At 37.9% G+C, this 23,760-nt stretch overlaps 2 protein-coding genes across 2 annotated transcripts; both read right to left on the bottom strand.

Annotated features, from left to right (window-relative positions):
- Positions 1-228: 228 nt before the first annotated feature.
- Positions 229-19,278, bottom strand: slc17a9b (solute carrier family 17 member 9b). Its single transcript, XM_017487595.3, has 13 exons — positions 18,484-19,278; positions 16,916-17,113; positions 16,173-16,312; positions 15,375-15,474; positions 14,614-14,744; positions 10,911-11,007; positions 10,155-10,251; positions 6,684-6,771; positions 5,526-5,560; positions 5,258-5,373; positions 4,213-4,268; positions 4,070-4,099; positions 229-2,812 (listed from the first exon to the last, which is right to left on the bottom strand). Exons 1-13 carry the CDS (start codon positions 18,612-18,614, stop codon positions 2,634-2,636), a joined length of 1,398 nt encoding a protein of 465 aa, XP_017343084.1. The 5' UTR covers positions 18,615-19,278; the 3' UTR covers positions 229-2,633.
- Positions 19,279-19,385: 107 nt separating this feature from the next.
- Positions 19,386-22,819, bottom strand: gid8b (GID complex subunit 8 homolog b (S. cerevisiae)). The gene is made up of 5 exons (XM_017487596.3): positions 22,703-22,819; positions 21,953-22,080; positions 21,658-21,854; positions 21,077-21,274; positions 19,386-20,325 (listed from the first exon to the last, which is right to left on the bottom strand). The coding sequence occupies exons 2-5, from the start codon at positions 22,071-22,073 to the stop codon at positions 20,152-20,154; spliced, it is 690 nt and encodes a 229-aa protein (XP_017343085.1). The 5' UTR covers positions 22,074-22,080; positions 22,703-22,819; the 3' UTR covers positions 19,386-20,151.
- Positions 22,820-23,760: the final 941 nt, after the last annotated feature.

Raw genomic sequence — 23,760 nt, 5'->3', positions numbered from 1 at the left:
CATACATGGGCCAGGACGTGATTGGCTGAATGCATGTTTTCTATAATAACTTTTCAACTTTGAGCTTTTATATGTAGCTGAACTTTTAATGAACCGTTCATCTATTAAAAATAGCCCTCTACTGCCTCCATGTGTTAAATATTGGACATTACACTTCTTTGGCCTATATTTCCTATGCTTTGGTTTAGGATTGGACCTCTGTGATGAAATCATGCTGAAAAATAATCCTTACACTTTGATAAAATATAGTTTTATTTTTGAACAAAAGGTTTACAAACAGCACGTTTTCTAAAGCAGGAGAATATTGCATTTCTATATCTCTTTTCAGGCATTTTAATTTTTCATAGTTCAAAGATAATCTCTATTTTCTACTTCCAGAAAACTGCCTGTGAATAGTCAGGATGATATGAATCAGCATCGTATGGCCCATCATATTTTCACAGAATATGACCGCGAATTCAACGTGTGAGATAAACAATGCAAGTACTCAGTGTTTTACAGGTGACGGGTAAAATATTATTTTGAACTCCAATCATAATGCCAACGTTTAACATAAGCAGTTATAAAACACAGTACAAGACAAATGACAAATTATATGGCAGTAAATTACACCTTAAGTAGGTTAGCTGAACTAGTTGTATGTATAGATTATTATTATTATTATTATTATTATTATTATTATTACTACTATTACTATTACTATTACTATTACTACTACTACTACTACTACTACTACTACTACTACTACTCATACATATTTCTGGACTATGTATAAGAAATTAACAACAACAGACTGCATTTGTAAATCCTTTGTGAATGTCGTTTTTTTTTGTTTGTTTGTTTGTTTTTTCTGCACGGTCTTGTCAGCTGCAATAAACAATACTGAAAAAAAAAAATTTCTTGGTGGGAATCAGCTTAGTGAGATAAGCATGATGCAGTAAGATTCAACGCATCTAATTAACTCTCCCTTTAAATCATTCATTCAGGCTTTTTGACCAAGAAACTAAGCAAAAGTTGCTGTTAAGGTGTTTTTTCCACATAAGACGAGCATATGCTAAAAAAAGAAGAAGAAAAAAAACGCTGCCATAATCTCACTACAGACCTCGAGTAACTGAACAAATCAACAGCTTCAAGCTACTTTGTGATATTTCATCCTAAAACAGCTACATATGGTAACTAAAGCTCCACAGGAAAATTTCCTTGTTTAGACTTGGTTGAAAATTTAAAGAAAGCAGGGGGAAAATATAACTACATATTTAGGTAGTATATATAAAGTATATAATGAACAAGCTACAACAATTTAAAAATGGTGTTGGTGCAGTTAAGAAATCATCTTCATGTCTTCGAATTGTCAGGAACTTCAATTACCGTGTCTGATATTTTAAAGTAAAATGATCAGACACATGTAGATAGAAGCAATTCCTTTTACAATTCTTCAGATATTATATATTATATGTATATTAAATATACATACTAAGTTACATTCACAGTTCTTACAATAAAGATTTTTCAAATCGATTTTGTCCATACTGGGGAGACTTACTTTCCTACCAACAAACAAATGCACATTTAACAGTGACGGTGGGAAATGGTGGCTCTGTGCTAGTGGCCAAATGTTTGAGAGTTTAAATTCCCAGAATTCCACCGTTGGCTCCTTGACCAAGACACTTCACGGGACAAGTGTTCAGCTCTGTACATGGATTGTACTCTGCCTACACTTAAAAGCACTTCGGATGATAGTGTCAAATAAATACTTGTAAAATATAAATGATCTTTACTCTTATGGTTAACAATAACAGTAAACTTAAAGGATGCTCTTTAAAACATCCAAACAGACTGTGCACTTTTTGTCACTTAAGGGTTTAACTGTAACATCACTTCCAGTCCTAGTGGAACTGTCCCTCTATCCAAACAGTGCTGTAAAGCTAGAGAGCTACTTCTTTCCTAGAAACATTATACCTTATCAAAAAAGTGCTCAACTTTGCTGGAAACATCAACTACTTTGCAAAAGCAGCTTGTAAAGGCTTTGGTACAGTACTTGATCAAAGAACAAAAGAATGAAAGCATGAGATGTGTGTCGTGAAACGTGGGAATGATTTAGGGGCTGGACATCATGCAATATTCATAATGTGATATGAATTGAAACATTCTAAATAACTTTGATAATATTTGGCATTTAGGCTTCATCCATTGAATTAAATGAAACTAGAGTAAAATGGTAAACTAGAGCAATGGGGGGGGGGGGGGGGGGGGCCTCCACGGACAATAATATTAATGATCACAATGATGATGATGCCTGAGTTTTGTCAAGCTCAACAAAACGTGCAGTCATTAGATATCATTTTCAGTTTTTACTATATTACTTTAATTTATAATAGACTACACTACTATAGCCAACAATCTTCATATTCTCAGTAACTTGTCCCATCCTAAGTGCAAAACACTTTGGAAGAAAAGCTAATACTGAAATACTGGTGTAGCTGGGTTCCGAACCGGTAAAGCCAATGCTGCCACAGATCCCTCCGAAGTCATGACAGCAGGTATGGAAATTATAGTGCAGACTATCCTTGAAAATTCTGTAGTGTCCCAGTCTGCACAACACATCCATTACAACAGTTTTCCTTTCTGTTTGTTCAGATGTGTATGTTGTGATAGCGTCCCTTCATGGCTTCGATGTCGACCCTGCGTGCCTCTGCATACGTCAGGAACATTCCTAATCCCAAGAGGTTCACTACGGTGACGAGGGCGAAAACCGATGCCCAAGACCCTGTGGTCTCGATCAGATAGCCCGAGAAATACACCATGATCACCCCTGTTGAGACACACAAAGCACTAATTACACTCAGTGCCACATACAGCAGGAGAAATAAGTATTGGACATGTCAACATTTATTTTCAGTATATTTCAGATGTTTCTTGTGTGACACCTTGGTAACGAAAAGCCTTTTTATAGACCATCAATTTACTAACCCAGCTGATATTAATTTGCACAGATAGGGTGTATAATTACTTACAGATTTCAGCTGGTTCCTTGCCTTACCTTGCGTTGGAGAACTGCTTTTTCTTAGCTTGTTTAATACTTTTTTCTGGTGTCATTCCACTGTATTACACATAACTTCATTTATGGACTTTAAATGTTGTGAATTCTTTATATATCTGGATTTCTTGAGTTAATACTGATGTCTGGTGAAAATTTCATGTGAATAGATTCATTGGAAATATATTTACTGAAAAAAAATGTTCAATACTTATTTCCCCCACTGTACATGCACTAACAGTTACACTATCAAATAGGAAATTCGGAATGATGTTCTTTCTAGTGAAGTACCAAAAATGAAGAGTTGAAATCAGCTTTGACTGTGTTTTGAATGAAGAAATATTTGAAAACAATATTTTTCAGAGCAATTATTATAAAGAACTAATCCTGTTCACCTGAAGCCATCCCCCAAAAATATACAGCTATAAAACTATACAATTAACAGCCAATAGATTGTTTTGTTAGCTCAAAGTGTATATAAATAGTCCAATCATGTGGAATACCACCTAAACCATTTTAATATGCTTTTAAATAACTTCAATACTCTTCCGTCCTTCCATCCATTTTCTGTACCGTTTATCCTACACAGGGTCATGGGGAAGCATAGAGCCTATCCCAGGGAACTCAGGGCACAAGGCGGGAGACACCCTGGACAACGGGCAAACCAATCGCAAGGCACAATTGCACACCCATTCACATGCTACAGACAATTTGGGAATGCCAATCAGCTGACACGCACGTCGTTGGACTGGGGGAGGAACCCAGAATACCCGCAGGAAACCCCTGAAGCACGAGGAGAATATGCAAACCCTGCACACACAGGTCGAATTTGAATCCACAACCCTAGAGATGCAAGGCAAACGTGCTAACCACTGAACCACCATGCCCCAGTCATTTTAATCGTATTATTCCAAATGATTTCTACTGCAAAAGGTTTATATATGGATACATTTCTTTCCATTTTTCATACAGCCTTTTAACTTATCCCCCAACGTATAAATGACATGAGTTTTCAAATGCCTGAAAGATTACCTGAAAATGCACCGCACGTGTTCATCACACCTAGAAAACACAAACAAACATATTACTTACAACAGCACATGCTTGTTTCTATCGGCTGTCTATTACATGAAGTTCGTAGGGTGTGTGATGGAAGGAAAGAGGACAGCACATACCAAACAGAGCGCCAGCACAGGATGGGGCAAGATCCTGAACATTAACAGATACGCCACTGCAGAGACAGAAGAATACTCAGTCATGTATACTTTAGACAGTAAAATACTCCTCTAATAGGCACTATGGAACATAGTCAGAGTTGGCATCTTTTATTTAGGTGGGAAAAAAGGTATTTGTATTCAGAGTCGAGTTATGCAACTGATGAGTTCGATTGTCTGGGCACGTGCAAATCAACTGTGTGTGGTTCGTGCCTCTGAGGCAAATTTTTCTTGAAAGGCATCCAAGAACGTTTTTAATAGCACCTTTAAAACACAAGCACTTGCCTTTAAGCATGAAAAAGAATCTCAGGGGACAGATGCAGCATAAAAGCAAGAGGAAATTAAAAAAATAAAAAATTCTAATCTTCTGATACAAGCTACATGAATGAAAGGATGGCAAACACATTTGGTTTAATTTAACAATAACAATTTTGCATTGTATTCTGCTCAAACAGTTCATTGTGTCCACAATGTGTGGGTGAGAGTTCTCAAATGAATAAAATGATTTGAATGTTTTGGTTAACTGATGCACTCTCCTCTAAAGAAAATGTTTGAAGCATAAGCAGACTGAGCACTCATCTGCTGCAAGTTTATTAATTTTTTTTAATCCATATAAAATTGTCTCCAAGATAAACAATGTCTCTGATTAGGATGCTATATCTCCTCGTAAATAACGTTGTGGACAATACTATTTACTTAAGGTCATATTTATGCATTTAATACTAGCCTCAATGTATCTGCTGTGTATTAATAGCCTAAACATACATTTTAGTGTGACATATTGTGGTTGTATTAAGAAACTGACACTGGACTTAATACTGCTCCTTACTCAAGTCGATATTGCACAAGAAAAATGGTCAAAATGCCACACAACTGGGAACCATTTTTGTTTTCAGTAAGCTTTCACCTCGCAGGCGCAACTGAGAGTATAAATGATGTGTACAATGACGGTATTAGCGCCTAACTCAACCCTGAATTCGACTAACAGCACAAAGAGTACTGTTACCTGTGACTGAACGTGGTCAGGCCCATAGCAGCAGACACAAAGGCCACAGCCATGGGGAACGTACTGGTGCCACACAGTAATAGCGTGAACACACTGGATACACCCATGGAAAAGAACTGAGAGAGAGAGAGAGAGAGAGAGAGAGAGAGAGAGAGAGAGAGAGAGAGAGAGAGAGAAAGATGGCGAGAGAGAGTTAAAAGATACAAATATTAGGAAAACACCTCTGCACTATTTCATAAGTCCATACACAAGAACGTGTGAAACCTACCTGCATTAACTTTCTCACTGAAGCAATGTCAAACCCTACAAAAAATAAAGAGATAAACTCGTCAAGTGGATTTTTATTGTCAATCCTCTTGCAGAATCTGCAAAAATATGTTAATTTTTTTTAAACAAATAAAAGGAATCATGAAAATTGCAGTAAATTGTTATTTTGTTTAACCCCCCCCCCCCCCATTTAGTACTACCCTTCAGAAGCTACATAAGATATTTACATGTTTCCCAGAAGACAAAATAATTTACACCGATCATCCTGTTCCCCCCAGGCTGTTAATGCATTGTCGTGTTGCCTTTTAGAGCATCAGTGCATGTTTGCACCTTTTGTAAATGTTGCGTACGAGTCCCTCAATTGCCCTCACTCAAAATCATATAGTCACTGTTGGAAAGGGGTCAAATATGCAGAAGATGCTGAAAATAAAAAGTGCAGGACGTGGAGGATTTTTCTGAAGAACAGTAGGCAGTTTAACTGCTCATTACAAACAAGGGACTCATGAACAACTCTCACAAAACATAAAAACAGTCATTGATCATCCAGGTAATGACACACAAGCATATAAACTTTTGAACTGGTTCATTTGTATGAATGCAGTTATTATGGTGTGACTATATGTAAACAGTTATGTGAAATAGCTTATTCAGTGCAGTATTAAACATAAAACAAAATGCAATTTTTATGTTAATAATTTTTTAAAAAAAAAAAGGTAACATTTTGCAGATTCTGCAAGGCACGTGTAAACTTATGACCACAACTGTACATTGGAAAAATATTTTGTTTCTCAAGGACCATGGTGCAACACATAACAGTACACAAGATTACACAACAGTGTGAGACAAGTTCCTGACAAAAAAGAAATAAATAAAACCCAGAACAGTATGCACAGAAGTCAGAGAGTTATATTCTACAGACTGAGAAAGGTTTATGAGACATTTACAGCACAGTAAAAGACACAGTAAAAATCAACACCCTAACATTAATGAAAAGTCTCAGTGACGGCTAGACAACTTCTGTTGTATATGTAGAGCTAATTACAAGCCAAGTTACTGTCACAGCTCAGAAAGAATTAATCAGAGAGACAATGTTGATCGTCTACTCTTTACATGGCTTTAAGTGACGTGCGTGCAAGTGTACGTGTGTACAGCTTCATACCCTGGCTGATGAGGTGATCGGACAGACAGCCACTGAACAGTGAGGAGGGAATAGCCACAAGCCACGGGATCACATTAAATATCCAACCCTGTAGACACACACATTTGTACAAGTCTTAGTCTAGACAGAAATCAATGGGACTCGATGTGACAGAGATCAGAGCAGCATTAAAACTAGTCATAGGGAAACTAAGCTGAGCTGGGAAGCTTAGCTTCTGCTGAATCTTAAGAATACACACACCACTTGCTTCAACTCTCTGAATCATATAACTAACATGCAACATTAGTATGAGCTCAATTATAAGCAGTGATGTGACAGCACCCTCTGCTGGAATCTTATATAAAATGCACTTAAGTAGCACCTGCCAAATCGTCTTTTTTTTTCTTTAAGTTAAAGGGAAGCTTGCCAACAAAATAAACTAATTGAGCCGATTCCAATGATTATATCTGATTAATAAATTCCACAATCGTATGCTTTCATATAATTATACACAGTCAAGGAACATACTTTTACAGCTTTACTTTAATCATCCTAAAATCAAGAATAATGGATAAGACCTATTACTAACTGTGTTCTGTTGTCGAACACAGTAACGAGTGGAACTGTAACTTTGCCACAATCCTTAAAACCTGTCGTAAATGATGAGGTTATGGTCATGATTTTTGCGGTAGCAAATCAGTCATTTACATAATTTTGCTAGGAGTACATTAGTACCTCTGCATGCATTTCAACACTGAATGACAGAAACATTATTTAGCTAAATGTTCAAATGTCCATAAATTGTAATATAATGTTTCAATTATGTTTGGAATAGAGAAAAGACAACCTATAGCCACAAGCGATGATGTTTCTTTACGTTTCATAAACATAATAGAAAGAAACATGACCCCGATTTAAACCTGTCCTGCAGACTATGCGCTTTACAGTGTTTCGGGGGGGGGGGGGGGGGGGGTCGGGGTTAGGGTACAGTATAGTGTACCCGTCACTATCTTACAGTAGTGTACCCGTCACTATACTGGGGCATTAGGCTCCACACGGACCATATGGTGAGCGCCCCCTGCTGGCCTCACTAATACCACTTCCAGCTTAGGTTTTCCCCAGGAGGTCTCCCATTCACATACTGCTTAGCTTCAGTTGGAAACCAGGCGAGAACTGCAGGGAGATATGGCTCTGATATGGCTCTGGCCTAATATAATAGCCTACTATTACAAACTGATTTGTTAAAATAAATAAATAAATAACCCTGAAAAAAAATACAAATGGTGAATCCTTCAGTAACAAAATATTTATTTAATATTCATGGAATGAGTTGTCAGTGCTCTATAACTATAACGGTCAGACGTAAAGCTGCTCGTGTGGTTTCTACCATAGCAAAATCTTGAGGACAGAGGAATTTGTGCTTTTGAGGGCTCTGTGTTTTTTCACCATTATGTTAACTTCAAGAGAAAGGGAAGAAATGACTGCAATCATGGTCTTTCCACCAAATTAAATGCAACTATAAAACACACAAAAAGTATGTGCTGTTAATTAATAAAATCAATAACTGTAATCATTGGCAGAGAGGAATAAAGCATGTGCTGTGAAATAGAAAAATAATGAATTTCATCACTGACTAATTTTCTGTAAATGCACTGTCATGCTCTATTCCTTAATTATTCGACAATATCCATTTAGGACAGAAGCCCCAAGTGGCCATGCATTATTTTTTCCTTTCTTTCTTGTTTTCTCGTGATCACAACTTAGTTTTTCTGTGTACTTGACCTAACTTTTTTTTTTTTTTTTTTTTTTTTTTTTTTTTAATTGTTCTGGAGGTAGCAAAAGCTCAGAGCAATCCCGCAGAATCATGGATGAACCAATTCGTTTTTACTTTGATCAGAGGACTCACTCAAGCTGAAAAAGCTCTATGTCTATCAATGACTGAAAACTTCCACGTTAGTGTCCGACGCATGAAAAGGGGACACCCCACTCTCTTAATGTGAGGATAAAGCCATCTCTACAGTGAGTAATTATTACATTTATGATGGCGATTACACCAGCGTGTATGCCACACCAGAGCCATTCACAAGACGCAAGATTTTCTCGTGATAAAATTGCGCTCTGAGAGAACAGCTTTTTGTTATGTCGAGATCACCCAAAAAAAAAAAAAAAAAAAAAGGGGGGGGGGGGAATAAATAAATAAGTAATTTAGGACTTCCATAGTTCAGAGCTCACTGTCCTGGGTTAGGTTTCTAATGTCCTGTTTATGGATAAAATGGCAATATACAATTATGTAGTATTTTGCATGCACATACCCGACATGAGCAGATAGCAGATTTAAAATAACACGAATTCACGGGGTATTTTAGTCAACTGTGTTTTTGTTTTTCTTTGAAATCAGACAGTGGAGGGATTCAGTCGCCAAAAAAAAAAAAAAAAAGGGAAAGGGGCTTGTATGACAGTAATGCATGTAATATAGACTGTAATGCATTTTGTAATATATACTGTAAAACGTACATTTTAAATGGAATTTCCCCATTCATTGTGGGACAGGGGGCCATTACTTGGACAACAAGGAACGAAATAAAACACTATTACCACACAAAACATGTTTACAGGTACATCTCAAATTTTAATATCGTGGAAAAAGTTCACTTTTATTTCCATAATTTAATTCAAATGTAGAACTTTCATATATTCTATGTAAAACTTTCATATATTCTATTTCATTTGGAAATCAAGGTCCCAGAGTCTGGAGGAAGAGTGGAGAGACACAATCCAATTTTGGGGTGACATGTCATCTGCTGGTGTTGGTCCACTGTGTTTTCTCATGAGCTTTATGGAGCTGCTGTTTCCTTTTCCAGCAGGACTTGTCACCTGCTCACAGTGCCAAAACTACTAGTAACTGGCTTGCTGATCATGACATTACTGTGCTTGATTGGCCATCCAACTCGACTGACCTGAACCCCACAGAGAATCTATGAGAGAATCTATGAGAACCCCACAGAGAATCTATGAGCTGAAGGCTGCTATGAAAGCAACCTGGGCTTCCATAACACCTCAGCAACCTGGGCTTCCATAACACGTCAGCAGTACCACAGGCTGATTGCCTCCATGTCATGCCGCATTGATGCAATAATCCATGCAAAAGGATTAAAACCCAGACCAAATATTGAGTGCATAAATTTGTCAACTTTTCAGAAGGTCGACATTTCTGTATATATTAATTCTTTATTCTAATACTTTGAGATACTGGATTTGTGATTTCTATGAGATGTAAGCCATAATCATCAAGATTTATAAAAAAATAATAATAAATAAATAAATAAATAAATAAAAAAGGCTTGAAATATTTCATTTTATGTGTAATTAATCTGGAATATTTGAAAGGTATAATTTTTAAATTAAATTGTGGGGAAAATTTTTTTATTTCTCCCACGAAATTCTAATTTTCTGAGATACACCTATACCTCCCCTCAGGGCAGCAATGTTTACCTTAGAATCAGGGAAGGTGTCCTTGAAAAAAGTCGGCAGCCACGACAACAGGGTGAAGAAGGTGCTAGCAGTGCACAGGTGTGTAATAATGACCGCACTGAGAGACAGCAAACACACACACGCAGGGGTTTGGTGGCAGAAGAGACAAAAAGAGAGAGAAGAGTAAGAAACTCAATGTCACCATATCATTATGAACTCTTCCACTGAAATGTAAAGTACCTTCATATTAAATTACACTGAGATAACATGAAACATATAATAATAATAATAATAATAATAATAATAATAATAATAATAATAATAATAAAGCAAATAAGGAAATGTGCTTACTTTTTACTTAGTCATGTCACAAGATCATGATATCCAAATGTCTCATATTTGATACAAATATAATTCCACATATTTTAAAAACAATCATTCTGTTGTATTTTGGCCAGCTCTGGTCTTTAATACAAAATGGGTAAATACCATCTGTATCTAATGAAGGACAATGTTAGCATAGCTAATGTAAACTTTGCAAACAGGATTTTTATTGCTTCGGAGTGATAAGTAAATAGACAAAGTGGTCTATTTATGTCATTACAGCTTTTGTTTAGCTTTCACATGACTAAAGATCTCAATCTATCTCTCTCTCTCACACACATGCACACCCTTCTTTGGCCCTGTGCTCTGAATCTCACTGACAGTAAACCGCAACAAGAACAACACACACAGACACACTTCAGTTCTCAGTCATCGTGCAGGTTCTTATCTCACCACACGGCTGGTTGTCTGAAGAGACGCAGCCAGTTCCTGCGGGACAGTTTGGACTGAGTTCCAGCGCTGCCCAGTGATTCCAGTGTAATGATGGGACCTGAACACATACAACAGTATCAAACATTAACCCGGAACCTAGAGCTTACAATTGAAAGGGCTAAAAGTTCAACAAATATCTAGTAAAACTGATCAATAAAAAAGTTCAGCCTCCCAGCTCCCATATGCAGACGTTTCATTGACTGAGTGCACTTCCTTTGTGACTAGTTGTTCTGGTTTGCTAGCTACATTTATTTAAAAAAAGGTTTACTTCCTCCATGAAGTAGTCTCTAAGTGGCTTCTCCATGGTTCGGTACATCTAAACAAAGACGCACAAATGGAGATACAATAGATCTACAGGTAAAAAAAAAACATTCAAGTGTTTGATTCCATGTCCTACTTTAAGTTGCCTAATGCAAGTCTGTTGATACAATTTTAATTTTGCCAAATAGTTTAGGAAATGAATCAATTGATCTATAAAAGAGGCCTTATGATATAAGTATGTGACCTAAAAATTACATTACCTGTAATATACAATGATCAGCCATAACATTAAAACCACTGACAGGTGACGTGAATAACATTGATTATCTTGTTACAATCGCACCGTGGAGGGGTGGGATATACTGAGCAGCAAGTGAAAAGTCAGTTCTCAAAGTTGATGTAGGAAGCAGGAAAAATGTTTGCAAGTGCAAAGACTTTGACCAGGACCAAAGGCAAGCCGGCGGAGGCAGTGTGATGCTCTGGGAAATGTTCTGCTGGGAAACTTTGGGTCCTGGTATTCATGTGGATGTTACTTTGACACCTACGACCTACCTAAACATTGCTGCAGTCCAATTACACCCCTTCATGGCAATGGTATTCCCTTATGCCAGTGGCCTCTTTCAGCAGGATAATGCACCCTGCCACACTACAGAAATTGTTCAGCAATGGTTTGAGGAACATGACAGTTCAAGGTGTTGACTTGGCCTCCAAATTAACCAAAATTCAATCCGATCAAGCATCTGTGATCTGTGGGATGTGTTGGACAAGCAAGTCCGATCCATAGAGGTCCCACCTCGCAACATACAGGACGTAAAGGCTTGGGGTCAGATACCACAGCACACCTTCAGAGGTCTTGTGGAGTCCATGCCTCGACAGATCAGAGCTGTTTTGGTTACACAATATTATAAATATAGAACCTACACAATATTAGGCATGTGGTTTTAAGGTTACAGCTGATCGGTGTGTTGTGCACTACGTAAACTCTACAGCATTCTATTACAGCCTGTGTAGTTAACAGAAAGCCACCAACCCAGCTGTAAATAAATTAACAATTCAGAATTAAAGTTTCTTTTAAAAGTTGCACTCTCATTCTTTTTGGAGGTTTTTTTTTTGCTTAGCAAAAAACACCATGTTCAATGATATATGCATATGAATTCATGGTGTAGCTCTGAGGCTAATATTTATTCTGTTTGTAGCAGCATAAAACACACACGTTAATATTCAAAGGCGAAAAAGAATTCCTTTAAGGAAAAATTCTAATGATTTGTTATAAAAACTGACAGTCTTTATATTAAAAAAAAAAAAAAAAAACATTTTGTTGCTTTAGGCTTTTTCTATGTCAGAATGTTTGTTATAGCTCTACAGCAGCATTATAGATGTAGTCTAGTTTACTTCTTTAGTAGTTTTAGTCACCATACTGTAATCCCACTGTCAGGCATGAAGAATATACAGGACTGTGTATTTGCCCCAGTCAAGATTTTGTCTGTTTTTGTGTGTATCTTCAAACAAAATACAACATAGAACAAAGGCAACCTCAGTAAACACACAATATAGTTTTTTTTTTGTTGTTGAAGGAAAAAAATTTTAAAAGTTATCCAATACTCATTACCAATGTGGAAAAATTAATTGCTCCCTTAAACTTATAACTGCAACCAAACGCTTTCGATAACTGGAGATCCGTCTTTCACTTACTTCTAGGACTAGGATTTACTCCTATGCTTTGGATCATTGTCTTGCTACATAATCCAGGTGCACTTGAGTTTCAACTTATGGACTGAAGACCGGAAATCCTCTTTTAGGATTTTCTGCTACAGAGCAGAGTTCATGTTTCCCCTCAATTATTGCAAATTGCCCAGGCCCTGAAGCAGCAAAGCATCCCCACACCATCACACTTCCACCACCATGCTTGACCGTAGGCATGATGTTCTTTTTGTCGAATTCTGTGTTTAGTTTACACCAGATGTAATGGAACCCCCGTCTTCCAAACAGTTCCACTTTCGACTCATCAATCCACAGAACATTCTCCCAAAAGGTTTGAGGATCATCAATGTTCTCAAACAGCAAACTGATCAGTTTTTTTTTAGATTTAAACAAATACGTCTGTATGTGGATTAATCAAAAGTTAATACTTGTATATAGAGTATAACTTATTTCTGATGTCGTGCTCAGCCGTGCTAATTTGAAGGAAGGAACTCTTATATGAGAATAGTTGACTTTTCAGTTGCGGTGGCATTTGAGGTCATGAAAGACCTGGTCCCCATTTACTCTGTCGAGAAAGAAGGGTGTAAAATACTGCAAATAACGTGCAAATATCCTTTTTTAAATAAGAACCATTGTTTGCACTATTTGCTATAGAATGCCCATTCTTTATAAATAAATTGCATAATTTTTCAAAATCGACAATTGTTCATAAAGTTGAAAAAAAAAAAAAAAAAAAAAGATTTTTTTTCCCCGATATCGCCCAGCCCTACCTTAATGTTCTTCTGGATTGGCAGTGGTTTTTGCTTCATCACTCTTCCATGGATGCCATTTTTGCCGTGTCTTTCTGATAGTGGAGTCATGAACAGTGACCTTTATTGATGCAAGAGAGGCCTGTAGGTCCTTCAATGTTGTCCTTGGTTCTTTTGTGACTTGCTGGATGAGTAGCTGTTGTGCTCTTGGATGAATTTTGGAAAGTCGGCCACTTCTGGGAAGGTTCACTACTGTGCTGAGGTTTTCCATTTGGATATAATAGCTCTTACTGTGGTTCTTTGTGGTTCCCCAGCCTTTTAAATAGCTTTGTAACCCTTCCCAGAAAGATGTATTTCAATCACCTTCTTCCTCATCATTTCTTTCAATTTTTGACAGTGTGTGTTACTGGGTAAGATCTTTTAACGAACTTCATGCTGTTGAAAAAGTTCTATTTAAGTGTTCATTTGATTGAATAGGGTTTACAGTAATCAGGCCTGGTTGCGTCTAGTCCAGCTGAACCCTATTATGAATGCAGTTTCATAGATTTGGGGCAAATACATTTTGACACAGGTCTAGTTGGTATTGGATAACATTGTCCTTCAATAAATAACTATCATTGAAAAGCTGTATTTTGTGTTTACTCGGGTTGCCTTTGTTTTAATTTCTGAAACAATTTAGTATGCGAATGCTTTTTCACAGCACGGTAATTGTGTAGTACATCCACATGACGTCGTTAAATAACAACCTGTTATTTAAGGTGGACATTTTTATATTTACCTCATATGGTTGACGCTTTTATCCAAAGCACCTTACAATTCAGAGAGGATACAACTGATCAGTACCTCAGACCAATACCATAACCACTAAGCTGCCACGGCCTGAAGCTGCTAAATCCATGTAACTCATTATCCAGTTTGGTGTAGCATGTGTACCAAGAGTAGTCGAATCTTACCTTCACCCTTGAGCAGGTATTTCCATATACAGTAGGCCCAGAGCACCGACAGGAGGCCCGAGATGTAGAACACACTCTCCCAGCCGTACAGGTCCAGCATGAGTGAGCCTATTCCTCCAATCACCAACGTCCTGATCGTGCACACACACACAGTTTTCTGTTCAATACACTGGGCCCTCTTTAATATCTAACATTTTCAACCAACTTGTGTACAACACACTGAAGAATAATAAACTGTTTCGATTTCTGCCCAAGTTAAAATGGCCTCACAAAGGCCACTATTCTTCAGTTTCAATAATTTTGTAAATAATTTTTTATTTACAAAAAAATTCACGGTGGTGAATAATTTTGAATGTAACTGTACATTATGAACAGACGTTTTTCTTCTTCACCTGTTCTCTCATTCTTTTTTTCCCCATGTTTTCAATGATATGGTGGTACAAGGTCACTTTGAAAGTATAACCCTGTTGCCCAAATTACAGGCTGAAGGTAAATTATTTATTTTAAGTAAATCATTAGAACACCCTTAATGTTGTTTGTGTTAAACAGACTCCATCCTGTTACTCATTTTAAGAGCAAAGTTTAGAGCCACTGTCAAGAAACTAAATAAAAAAAAGAAATTAATGCCTGAGATGGGTTAACACATTTTTGAATGGTTAAATCTTTGTTTCATAATCATTACAAACGCTAAATCATGGAATCACCTGGTAAACCTGTTCACAATGCTCAGTACAGGATCATCGTGCTTCTATATGACTCACCCCAGATACGAGCCACTCCCTACAGTGCTCATGAGGAAACCACGCTCACTCTCCACCACTTTCTGGGAGCACAGACTAGCCAGAGACGGGTAGTGAACACCTGGAGAAGAGACAGAAATAACGACAACCGAGATTTAGGAGTCTACATTAGCATCTGAGAACAGTGCGCTAGTTCAGATGCTAAATGTGTTCACAGACAACAAAAATGAATCAAATGTGAGCAAGCAACTGGAACCACAATACTTGGGTACTAAAGACATAACACATAAAAAGTATTCCATAAAACACATCTTATGCCTACTTCCTTCTGTGCCAGAGAACGATCGTAATGCATTCCCAAGGCGAGAGATATAGTGCAGCGTCTCAACAGTGTCACTCATTACTGCTCCACAAACTTCCCTCTTCAACAGACAAAATGATTTCTCATTTGCAGGGCAATCTTCAGCTGCTCACTGACAATCATGAATCATTTTTTTTATTAGAAGGACCTTGCAGTTTACTTCTGTTATACTTTTCACTGTCAAACAGTTCATAGCACACGCATATTGCTTTCCAGATTTCTTTTCTAATCTGTGGCCAAGTTATGTTTCTGATAATAGACATCACAAACAAACCCTGTGTTCAGCTGAGGGCAATTTTAAAGCCACAGCACCTCGATGGCTTTGTGAAGCCAGATCAGATTTCCAGCTTTGGCTGAAGAAATGGAGATGATTAATACGATTATTAAAGAGTGTAAAAGACCGCATTGGGATGACGACCTAATGAGCGACTCCCTGGAGCTCTTGACCCGTCACTCACCCTGCAGGAGACCCATGAGGAAGCGGGACACGGTCATGGAGACGATGGGCTGCGAGCAGAAGTGGGCCAGGATGGGCGTGAATGCTGTCATGGCTCCCCATGCCGCAGCAGAGAGCAACATCACTTTTTCTCCTCCCACCCTATTTACAACACAAACAAGAGCCATGAATACAGATTTACTGAAGACTTTTCGAGGTAGTCTTTTCAAGGAGCCAAGCAGAGTTTTTAGTGAGTTAGTATGAAATGGAAGGCTACAACCGCCACGCACTGTATAACGTGAAATGACTGGAACTGGAACCCTACTGAAGGCCTGACTGATAACTATGCACTGTAAAAATGACTGATGCGACATGAAACAACAAGATTAGATCTATCCGGTTGAGCCAGCCTATATTTACCTTTGTTTATAGAGCCTCGACAAAATCTGTGTAAGTGTTCAGCCAACTGTTATGAAAAATAAACAAGCAGTCATTTATTCCCAAGAAATCCGATTGGTGAAGTGACACAAGACCTTTTTGCAAATAGTTATTTTACAATAGATCACTTGTTTACTCTTGCCATGACACTGTTTTGCATGAACATGTAAAGCAGGCTGACATCATGGCTAAAGTGTCACCCAGCTATGAGACAGAACAATACCCTGTCATATTATGTCACATTCACCTCAAAGACCAACTAGTTCTTTTTCAAACATGTGACGTGTGACTAGATGAGCGACAAACACGACTATCCAGTGTGCTGACCTGTCACTGATGTAGCCACCGAGGACCTGAGTGAAGCAGTAACCCCAGAAGAAGCTGCCCAGCACCATGCCTGACTCCCTCTTGGACCAGCTGAAGCGCTCTGCCATACTCACGGCACAGATGGGCATGGCCACACGGGCGCAGTACAGCAGACATGTTCCCAACAGCAGCACCACTGTCCATATCCGTGCTACTGGCCTGAACAGAGAGAACAGGATGAGGATCTGCTCTGATAATCAATGGTACACAAGACAACCAATATTAATAGATATTAACCTTTGCACGCATTTCTTAAACTACACCTTTGGTGTGAACGTACTGTATTTGTATACCACGCCCTGTGATGATGCAACCAACCCAGCTGTGTTCCTTCCCCACATCCAGGGTTTCCAAGCGAGACTCCTCAACAAATCCACCAGGATAAAGTAATTTGCTGAAGACGGACGAATGAGAAACTCACGAGCACACTAGAAGCGAAGGTTTATGATGATAAATACAAGTCTCGAACGCGATTCCTGCCACGGCTTCTTTTCAGATTAAAACGCAGTTAGCGTGCAGTCATTCTTAAATGCGGTATTGTGATTGCATCTTTATACATCATGATAAAAGGGTTCAACTAATCATGGTATTGCAATTTTATATATTTTATCCCCCTGATGAAAATGCTCTGCTCCTAACAGCAGCATATGAACCAAAATTCACATGTGGATGATTTTGTTGTTTAATTTTTATTTTTGAGACAAATTTACTTTCAGGCAGGTTTCAGCTTCACTATATGTAAGCATCTGACCATATGGATGGAGATTTTATATATATATATATATATATATATATATATATATATATATATATATATATATATATATATATAGAGAGAGAGAGAGAGAGAGAGAGAGAGAGAGAGAGAGAGAGATAGATAGATAGATAGATAGATAGATTCCATCCATCTCATACAACTACATCTATACTATTACACATTTTTGTTTACTAAAATGATACTCTAGACTGTGTTTCACCCCAAATTTAGTGTTGTGGGAGTCATGTACTACTAAACCGCCTGACAGACATGAATGACATGCTGCTACATCACTTTACTCGTTTAACAACATGCTAACTAGTTTGTGTGGGAGTTAGAATTAGACTTTAGACAAGACGGAAAACTCTTGAATAAACAGCACTCGACATTTCACTTATGTTTCGTTTGAAATGACGGGTATTCATTGAAAATATATATATATATATATATATATATATATATATATATATATATATATATATATATATATATATATATATATAAAAGAATGCTGTGTTTGTTTATTTGTTAAAGTGTGCGTGGTAAGGAGTCGCTGATAAACCACAGGTCCATCCATCTCTTTCTCATCAGAGCAGAACCAGATACAATCCCAAACGGCTCGAGACATAATGTACTACATGAAAGGTGTCCGAGTGTTCATTTCAAACCCTATCCAGTGAACCTAAGTAGGGAGAAAAATACCAAATTGGGATTCAGTCACAGACTCACAACGCTCGCGCTCGCTCGCTCTCTCTCTCTCTCTCTCTCTCACCTGGACCAGTTCTGACTTGACTCCGGCCACTTTTTCTGATGTCCAACTCCTTCGAAATTATCCGCCGGACTGTCTTTAACACTGGCCAGGTCTGGACTGGAGTTCTTGCCATGTTTTTGTAGAATTGCCATTCAACAAAGAAGTTGCCCTTGCTTTTCTGTGCCTTCCTTCCTGAGTTCTGCTGAGTTTAGTTCTTCAGTGCGAGGAGACAAAACGGTGTTAAAGTGGTCTCTGGCTCGCTCTTATATCGCAGTAACATCGTCTCTGAATGGCTACTCAGCCTCTCTCGAGTCCTGGACCACAGAAACACACTTCGGTAGTTTCGCTTTGCCGCCTGAGATGCCCAACGCGTAATTCTCGCTCTTCCTGATTATTGCTAATCCACGTGTCAGCAATTTTCTCTCTTTCTCTCTCTTTTAGCCACGCAGTCACTCCAGCCCCTCAGTGTGCTTCAACCAGGAAGTAATATGACTCAGCCCCTTTTTTTTTTTTTTTTTTTACCAAAACAGCAGCTCTGAGAAACGAATCACTGTACGTTTACATCGTTATGGGTTAAATCTCTCACTGTAGGTTTCCCGGATCGACCCGGTTCACGCCTGAACTGCGACTTAAAGACGCCAAGATCTGAAATAAACCGCGTTCAACACAGGAGCACCTCCCTCCTTTTACGACAGCGCACAGAGAACACACTGATGTGTATTAAAGCAAATAACAGAGCAGTGCTGGATGTAATCGGTGGCATCTGGGTTCTTGTGTGTCCTGTTCCTCCATGATGACGAGCATTATACAAACCAGCTGTGGCGCTTTGCTCACTGTAGTAACGTAATGAACGTGGTGTACATCTGCATGCCCTGCCCTATAGGCTCGAACAGTCAAAACAATAAAGAGGAATATGCAAGGACTTTACAAAAAACAAAAAAGTATTTAATACCTATGTAAAGCATCTGACTTGCATTTGAGATCTCACTTATTGAACTCTATAAATCATACAATGTGAGCAGGGATAATAAAAGACATAATGAAATGAGAAATATTCACAGAGCAGATGATTGATCCCCCCATAATACTCTCTTAATACACTTACAAAATGTACCCCCCCATTACAGTCTAATAAAGTTACAGAAACAAAAGATCCATCATCCATTTGATCTGTCCTGTTGAAATGATTCACACTCGAGTGGACAGAGATCCACAGATGAGGTAGAAAAACCTGAAGGTTACACTTAACCGGTGTGTTAGGATGATCTGCCTTTAGGTCCAGAGCATAATCTACTTTAAAAAATAATCATAATAATATTATCTTTGACCAGTAATATTTCTGAATATTTGTTGACAAAGTACACAGAACAGCAATTCTGTTCAAAACAATGGCTAAAAGTTGATTCAATTCACTGTGCTAAATACACAGGTAACAAAATCATCACATTTGTCTCCATGTTCAAAAGTGTTCCTGTTTTGGCCATTTAGATTTAAGATATAAACATTCCCATTTGCACAACCCATTTAATGCAAAAAAGTCTCTGATAAGCAATAGCAATTATAAGTATGCTAAACAGGGGAAAAAAAAGAATCAGTCACTGACTGAATATAAATAGAGAAAGGGGAGGAAAAAAATGTCCATTTTATTTCCCACACAATGTTAACACTGAGCAGCTCTCGTGCGCCTCTTTATTTGGGGTCCTCGATAGTGCCCTTGCTCAGATCAGTCATTTTAGGGTACTTGACCTTCTTCTGGTCCAGTTCATTCTGAGCCCACAACAGAAGTTTTAGGAGCTTCGCCAGTTTGGGCGTCGACTCTCGGTTCTCATAGTCCAGGACAGCTTGGTTTACTTCACTCCATACCTATTAATACACACATGTAGTGAATCAGTGTAAACCTGTAAGAACAATGCCTTACAGTAACAAATACATTGCATACACAATACTTTTATGTCTCAACATTTAAGACATCAGTGAATAGTTCAATAATGCAATGGTTGTGGCCTTACCCAAAAAAAAAAAAAAAAACAACAACAAAAAAAACAATTGCCATCCCTTTAGGAAACGCAACATTTATTTCCTTCAGGTGATTATTTGATCATATTTATTTAAATCTAATCATATTTATATAAAACACTGCTGAACTTTATTACAGAAATAAACAGTACTGACTGTACCATGAAAGTGTACTGTAAATGAACAAATTTATATATAACTTAATAAATATTTATGTAAATCAAAGATATACATCCAAACTGAACCAAAAAGTAACACTCCAAATAACATAAAAATAGAGACGTTCAAAATTAATTTAAAAAAACACTTCAAATAACACAACAAACTGGTCAGTGATAGTTTTTATTTCACCTCTAGAGGCAGCTCTTGTACTGTGTAATGAAAGCAGACCCTTCTCAGCCGCAACTGGGAAAAACTATTAGTGTGGATTTTTGCCGATATGGTGAAACTCTAGATGGCGTTTTCTATAGTGATTATAACTATGACAATGTCAATTTGTGATTTCCATCATCAGAACAAAATTAGAAAAATCACAGACCATTTGTGGTGGTCAAAACAGACATCACTTTGAGAACCATAATTAAATATCTGAAATCACCTTCTGTCTCTGCATCATATTGAGGAGATCTCCAAACGGTGACTCCTCAGGGTTATCAAAGGCCAACAGAGCCAGCGTGCGCTCCATCTCAGACAGACACTCTCTACTCTCCTCGCCCTGCTCAGCCAGCTGCGTCTGCGCAAACTCCAGCGCCGCCTCGGTCTCCCGCAGGCGAATTAACTCGATCAAGTGCTGCTGCTGCACATGGAACAGACGAGAAGGTGGTGTTGAAAACCTCTCAGAATGCTGAAATCAGCAACTGAAACAAAATGCTCACAATACAAATGATTAATAGTAAAATGTGAAAGCAGTGTTTACTTTCATTAATTAATTTCCAATGTTCAGTTTTGTTAGTAAAAGCCTGAAGCACATACAGGAGCATCTCAGAAAATTTTTATATTATGGAAAAATTCATTTCTTTCCCTGTAATTTAATTTTTTTTTAAATGGAACTTTCATATATCCTAGATTCATTACACAAAGTGAAATATTTCAATCCTTTTTTTTGTTTTAATATTCTAATTGTTTTGAGATGCACCTGTATATAACATTAGCCTTCTCACTGTTGTTTGTTTTTTTCACCTGGAGATGGAAGTATAGGTAGCGATTAGTATCTAGAAGTTCAGGATGCAGACTGTTGATCAGTGCAATGGCCTCCTGAATCTGGCCCTTCAGAATCATCTCTCGGATCTTTATCCTCTCATCTAGCGAGTCCAGGTCAACGCTTGGCTCGATTCCAGATTCCAGCCTGAATTTCTCTGCTGCCTCCTTAAAACCCTCTGGAAAAATAAATACATGATGAAGTGTACAGGGTCCTAGCTTTTCAGAGTAATAAATAGCAAATGGACAAAAAAATGATAATAATAATGCCGAATACCTGTCACCAGATAATTCATAATGAGTCGATTCATGTCCGCCCGCTGAACGTGGACGTTGTTGAGCTTTTCCATCCATTCCTCTCGAGTTATGTCCTCGGGCTTGTCAGCATAACTCATCATTGGGGGTCTTGAAGAATGAATAAATACATACATACATACATACATACATACATAAATACATAAGCAAACAAGGTGAATAAAAGCTCATCACTGGCTGCATTCTGCTCATGTTCAAGTAAAGTCATGGTGCTTTTGGGTTGGATACAGACCAGATTTTATCTTCTTAACTTCACTTATAGGAGTGGACAACTGTAGGGTTTCATACAACTTATAAATGCTGTCAAACCATTTCATTACACCTGAATACCACCACAATCATAGTACCATAATATAATAACAATCATAATCCTGATGATGAACGCCATAAACGATCAGACACACCTACGATGAAACTAAACTCTTTCTTAATATAAAATGCTTAAAGGTTTATGGGTGTTTTTTTATTTATTATGGATTTATTAATCCAGTGAGCTAAACATGACCAGCACACTGAGTATTCAGGCCTTTCCCCGAAACCACAACACTGAAGCCTCCAAATTCAGCAAAACAAAACACAAGCGTCTTCTCTCGTCTGAACGAGTGATCTCTAACTACCGCATGCGAATCAGTCGAAACACTGAACATTGATCATGCTATGAAAAGAGTAGCACAAAAAGCGTGTTTACAAAGTGAACGTCAGTAAATTGTACCTGATACTGTTACTGCTAAACAGCAGCTTGTAGTGCAGGCGAGCAGGGCCGCAAAGTATCTGATCTCGCGCGAGTTCGTGACCAACGAGATTACGCGTGTTGCCAGAGGCTTCTTATTCACCTCACATTTAATTCCGTTTCTATTCAGTCCTATATTGTGATGTGTCTATCAGTACGTTTACATGGGCAAAAATAATCCGATATTAACCCGATTAAGACGATACTCTTTTTAAGATACTACCATGTAAACAGCGATTAGTGACTACCTTTAATCTGACTAAATTCATTCTCTAAGTAAATACAAATTAAATTAAGACATGGAGTGTTCCTATTTTAGTAGCATTATCGGAAAGCATTATAGACATGTACACACCTTAATCACACTATTTATCTAACGTCGTGTGGCCATTTTCACTACATTTTGTGACAGGTGACGTATACACATGGCAGCGCTCAACCGTTTGACGGCAAACGAGAGCTTGGCTTTGTCCGAAACCGTGTACTTACCTACTGTATAGTAGGTGAAATACATGTATTGTATGGACGCAGCCAGTGGCTTCAAGCAGTCATCTATTTGCACGTATATCATGACAAATAATTAACTGCACTTGAAGCTTTCGTGAAATTAAAAATAAAAAACATCCAAAACTGTATATGGTACCAAAACGAAGACGAACTGAATGTTGATACGTGAAATTCTGGAGGGAACGTTGGACGGCGTGGTGTGGGGACGTAATGACGTGTGCCATTAATCAATCTCTGTTCTATAACATGTAAAACCTGAACATGAAAGGAATATTCTAAAAGCAACTCATGTAAACACCTTAATCCCAATATTGTCTTATTTAGAATAAACTCAGAAATTAGATTATTGCTGTTCATGTAAATGTAGTAATTGTCCTGCTACCTAAATATTATCCTGCTGCAGTAGTGTTCTGTATGTTGTATATGTATTTATACACTCACCGACTACTTTAATAAGAACACATGTACCTCTTCTCCATCCTTCCATCCATTTTCTGTACCGCTTATCCTACACAGGGTCACAACGGAAGCCT

Source organism: Ictalurus punctatus, chromosome 15, assembly GCF_001660625.3.
Source record: "Ictalurus punctatus breed USDA103 chromosome 15, Coco_2.0, whole genome shotgun sequence".
NCBI lineage: Eukaryota > Metazoa > Chordata > Actinopteri > Siluriformes > Ictaluridae > Ictalurus > Ictalurus punctatus.
This window is presented reverse-complemented; position numbering and strand designations above follow the sequence as displayed.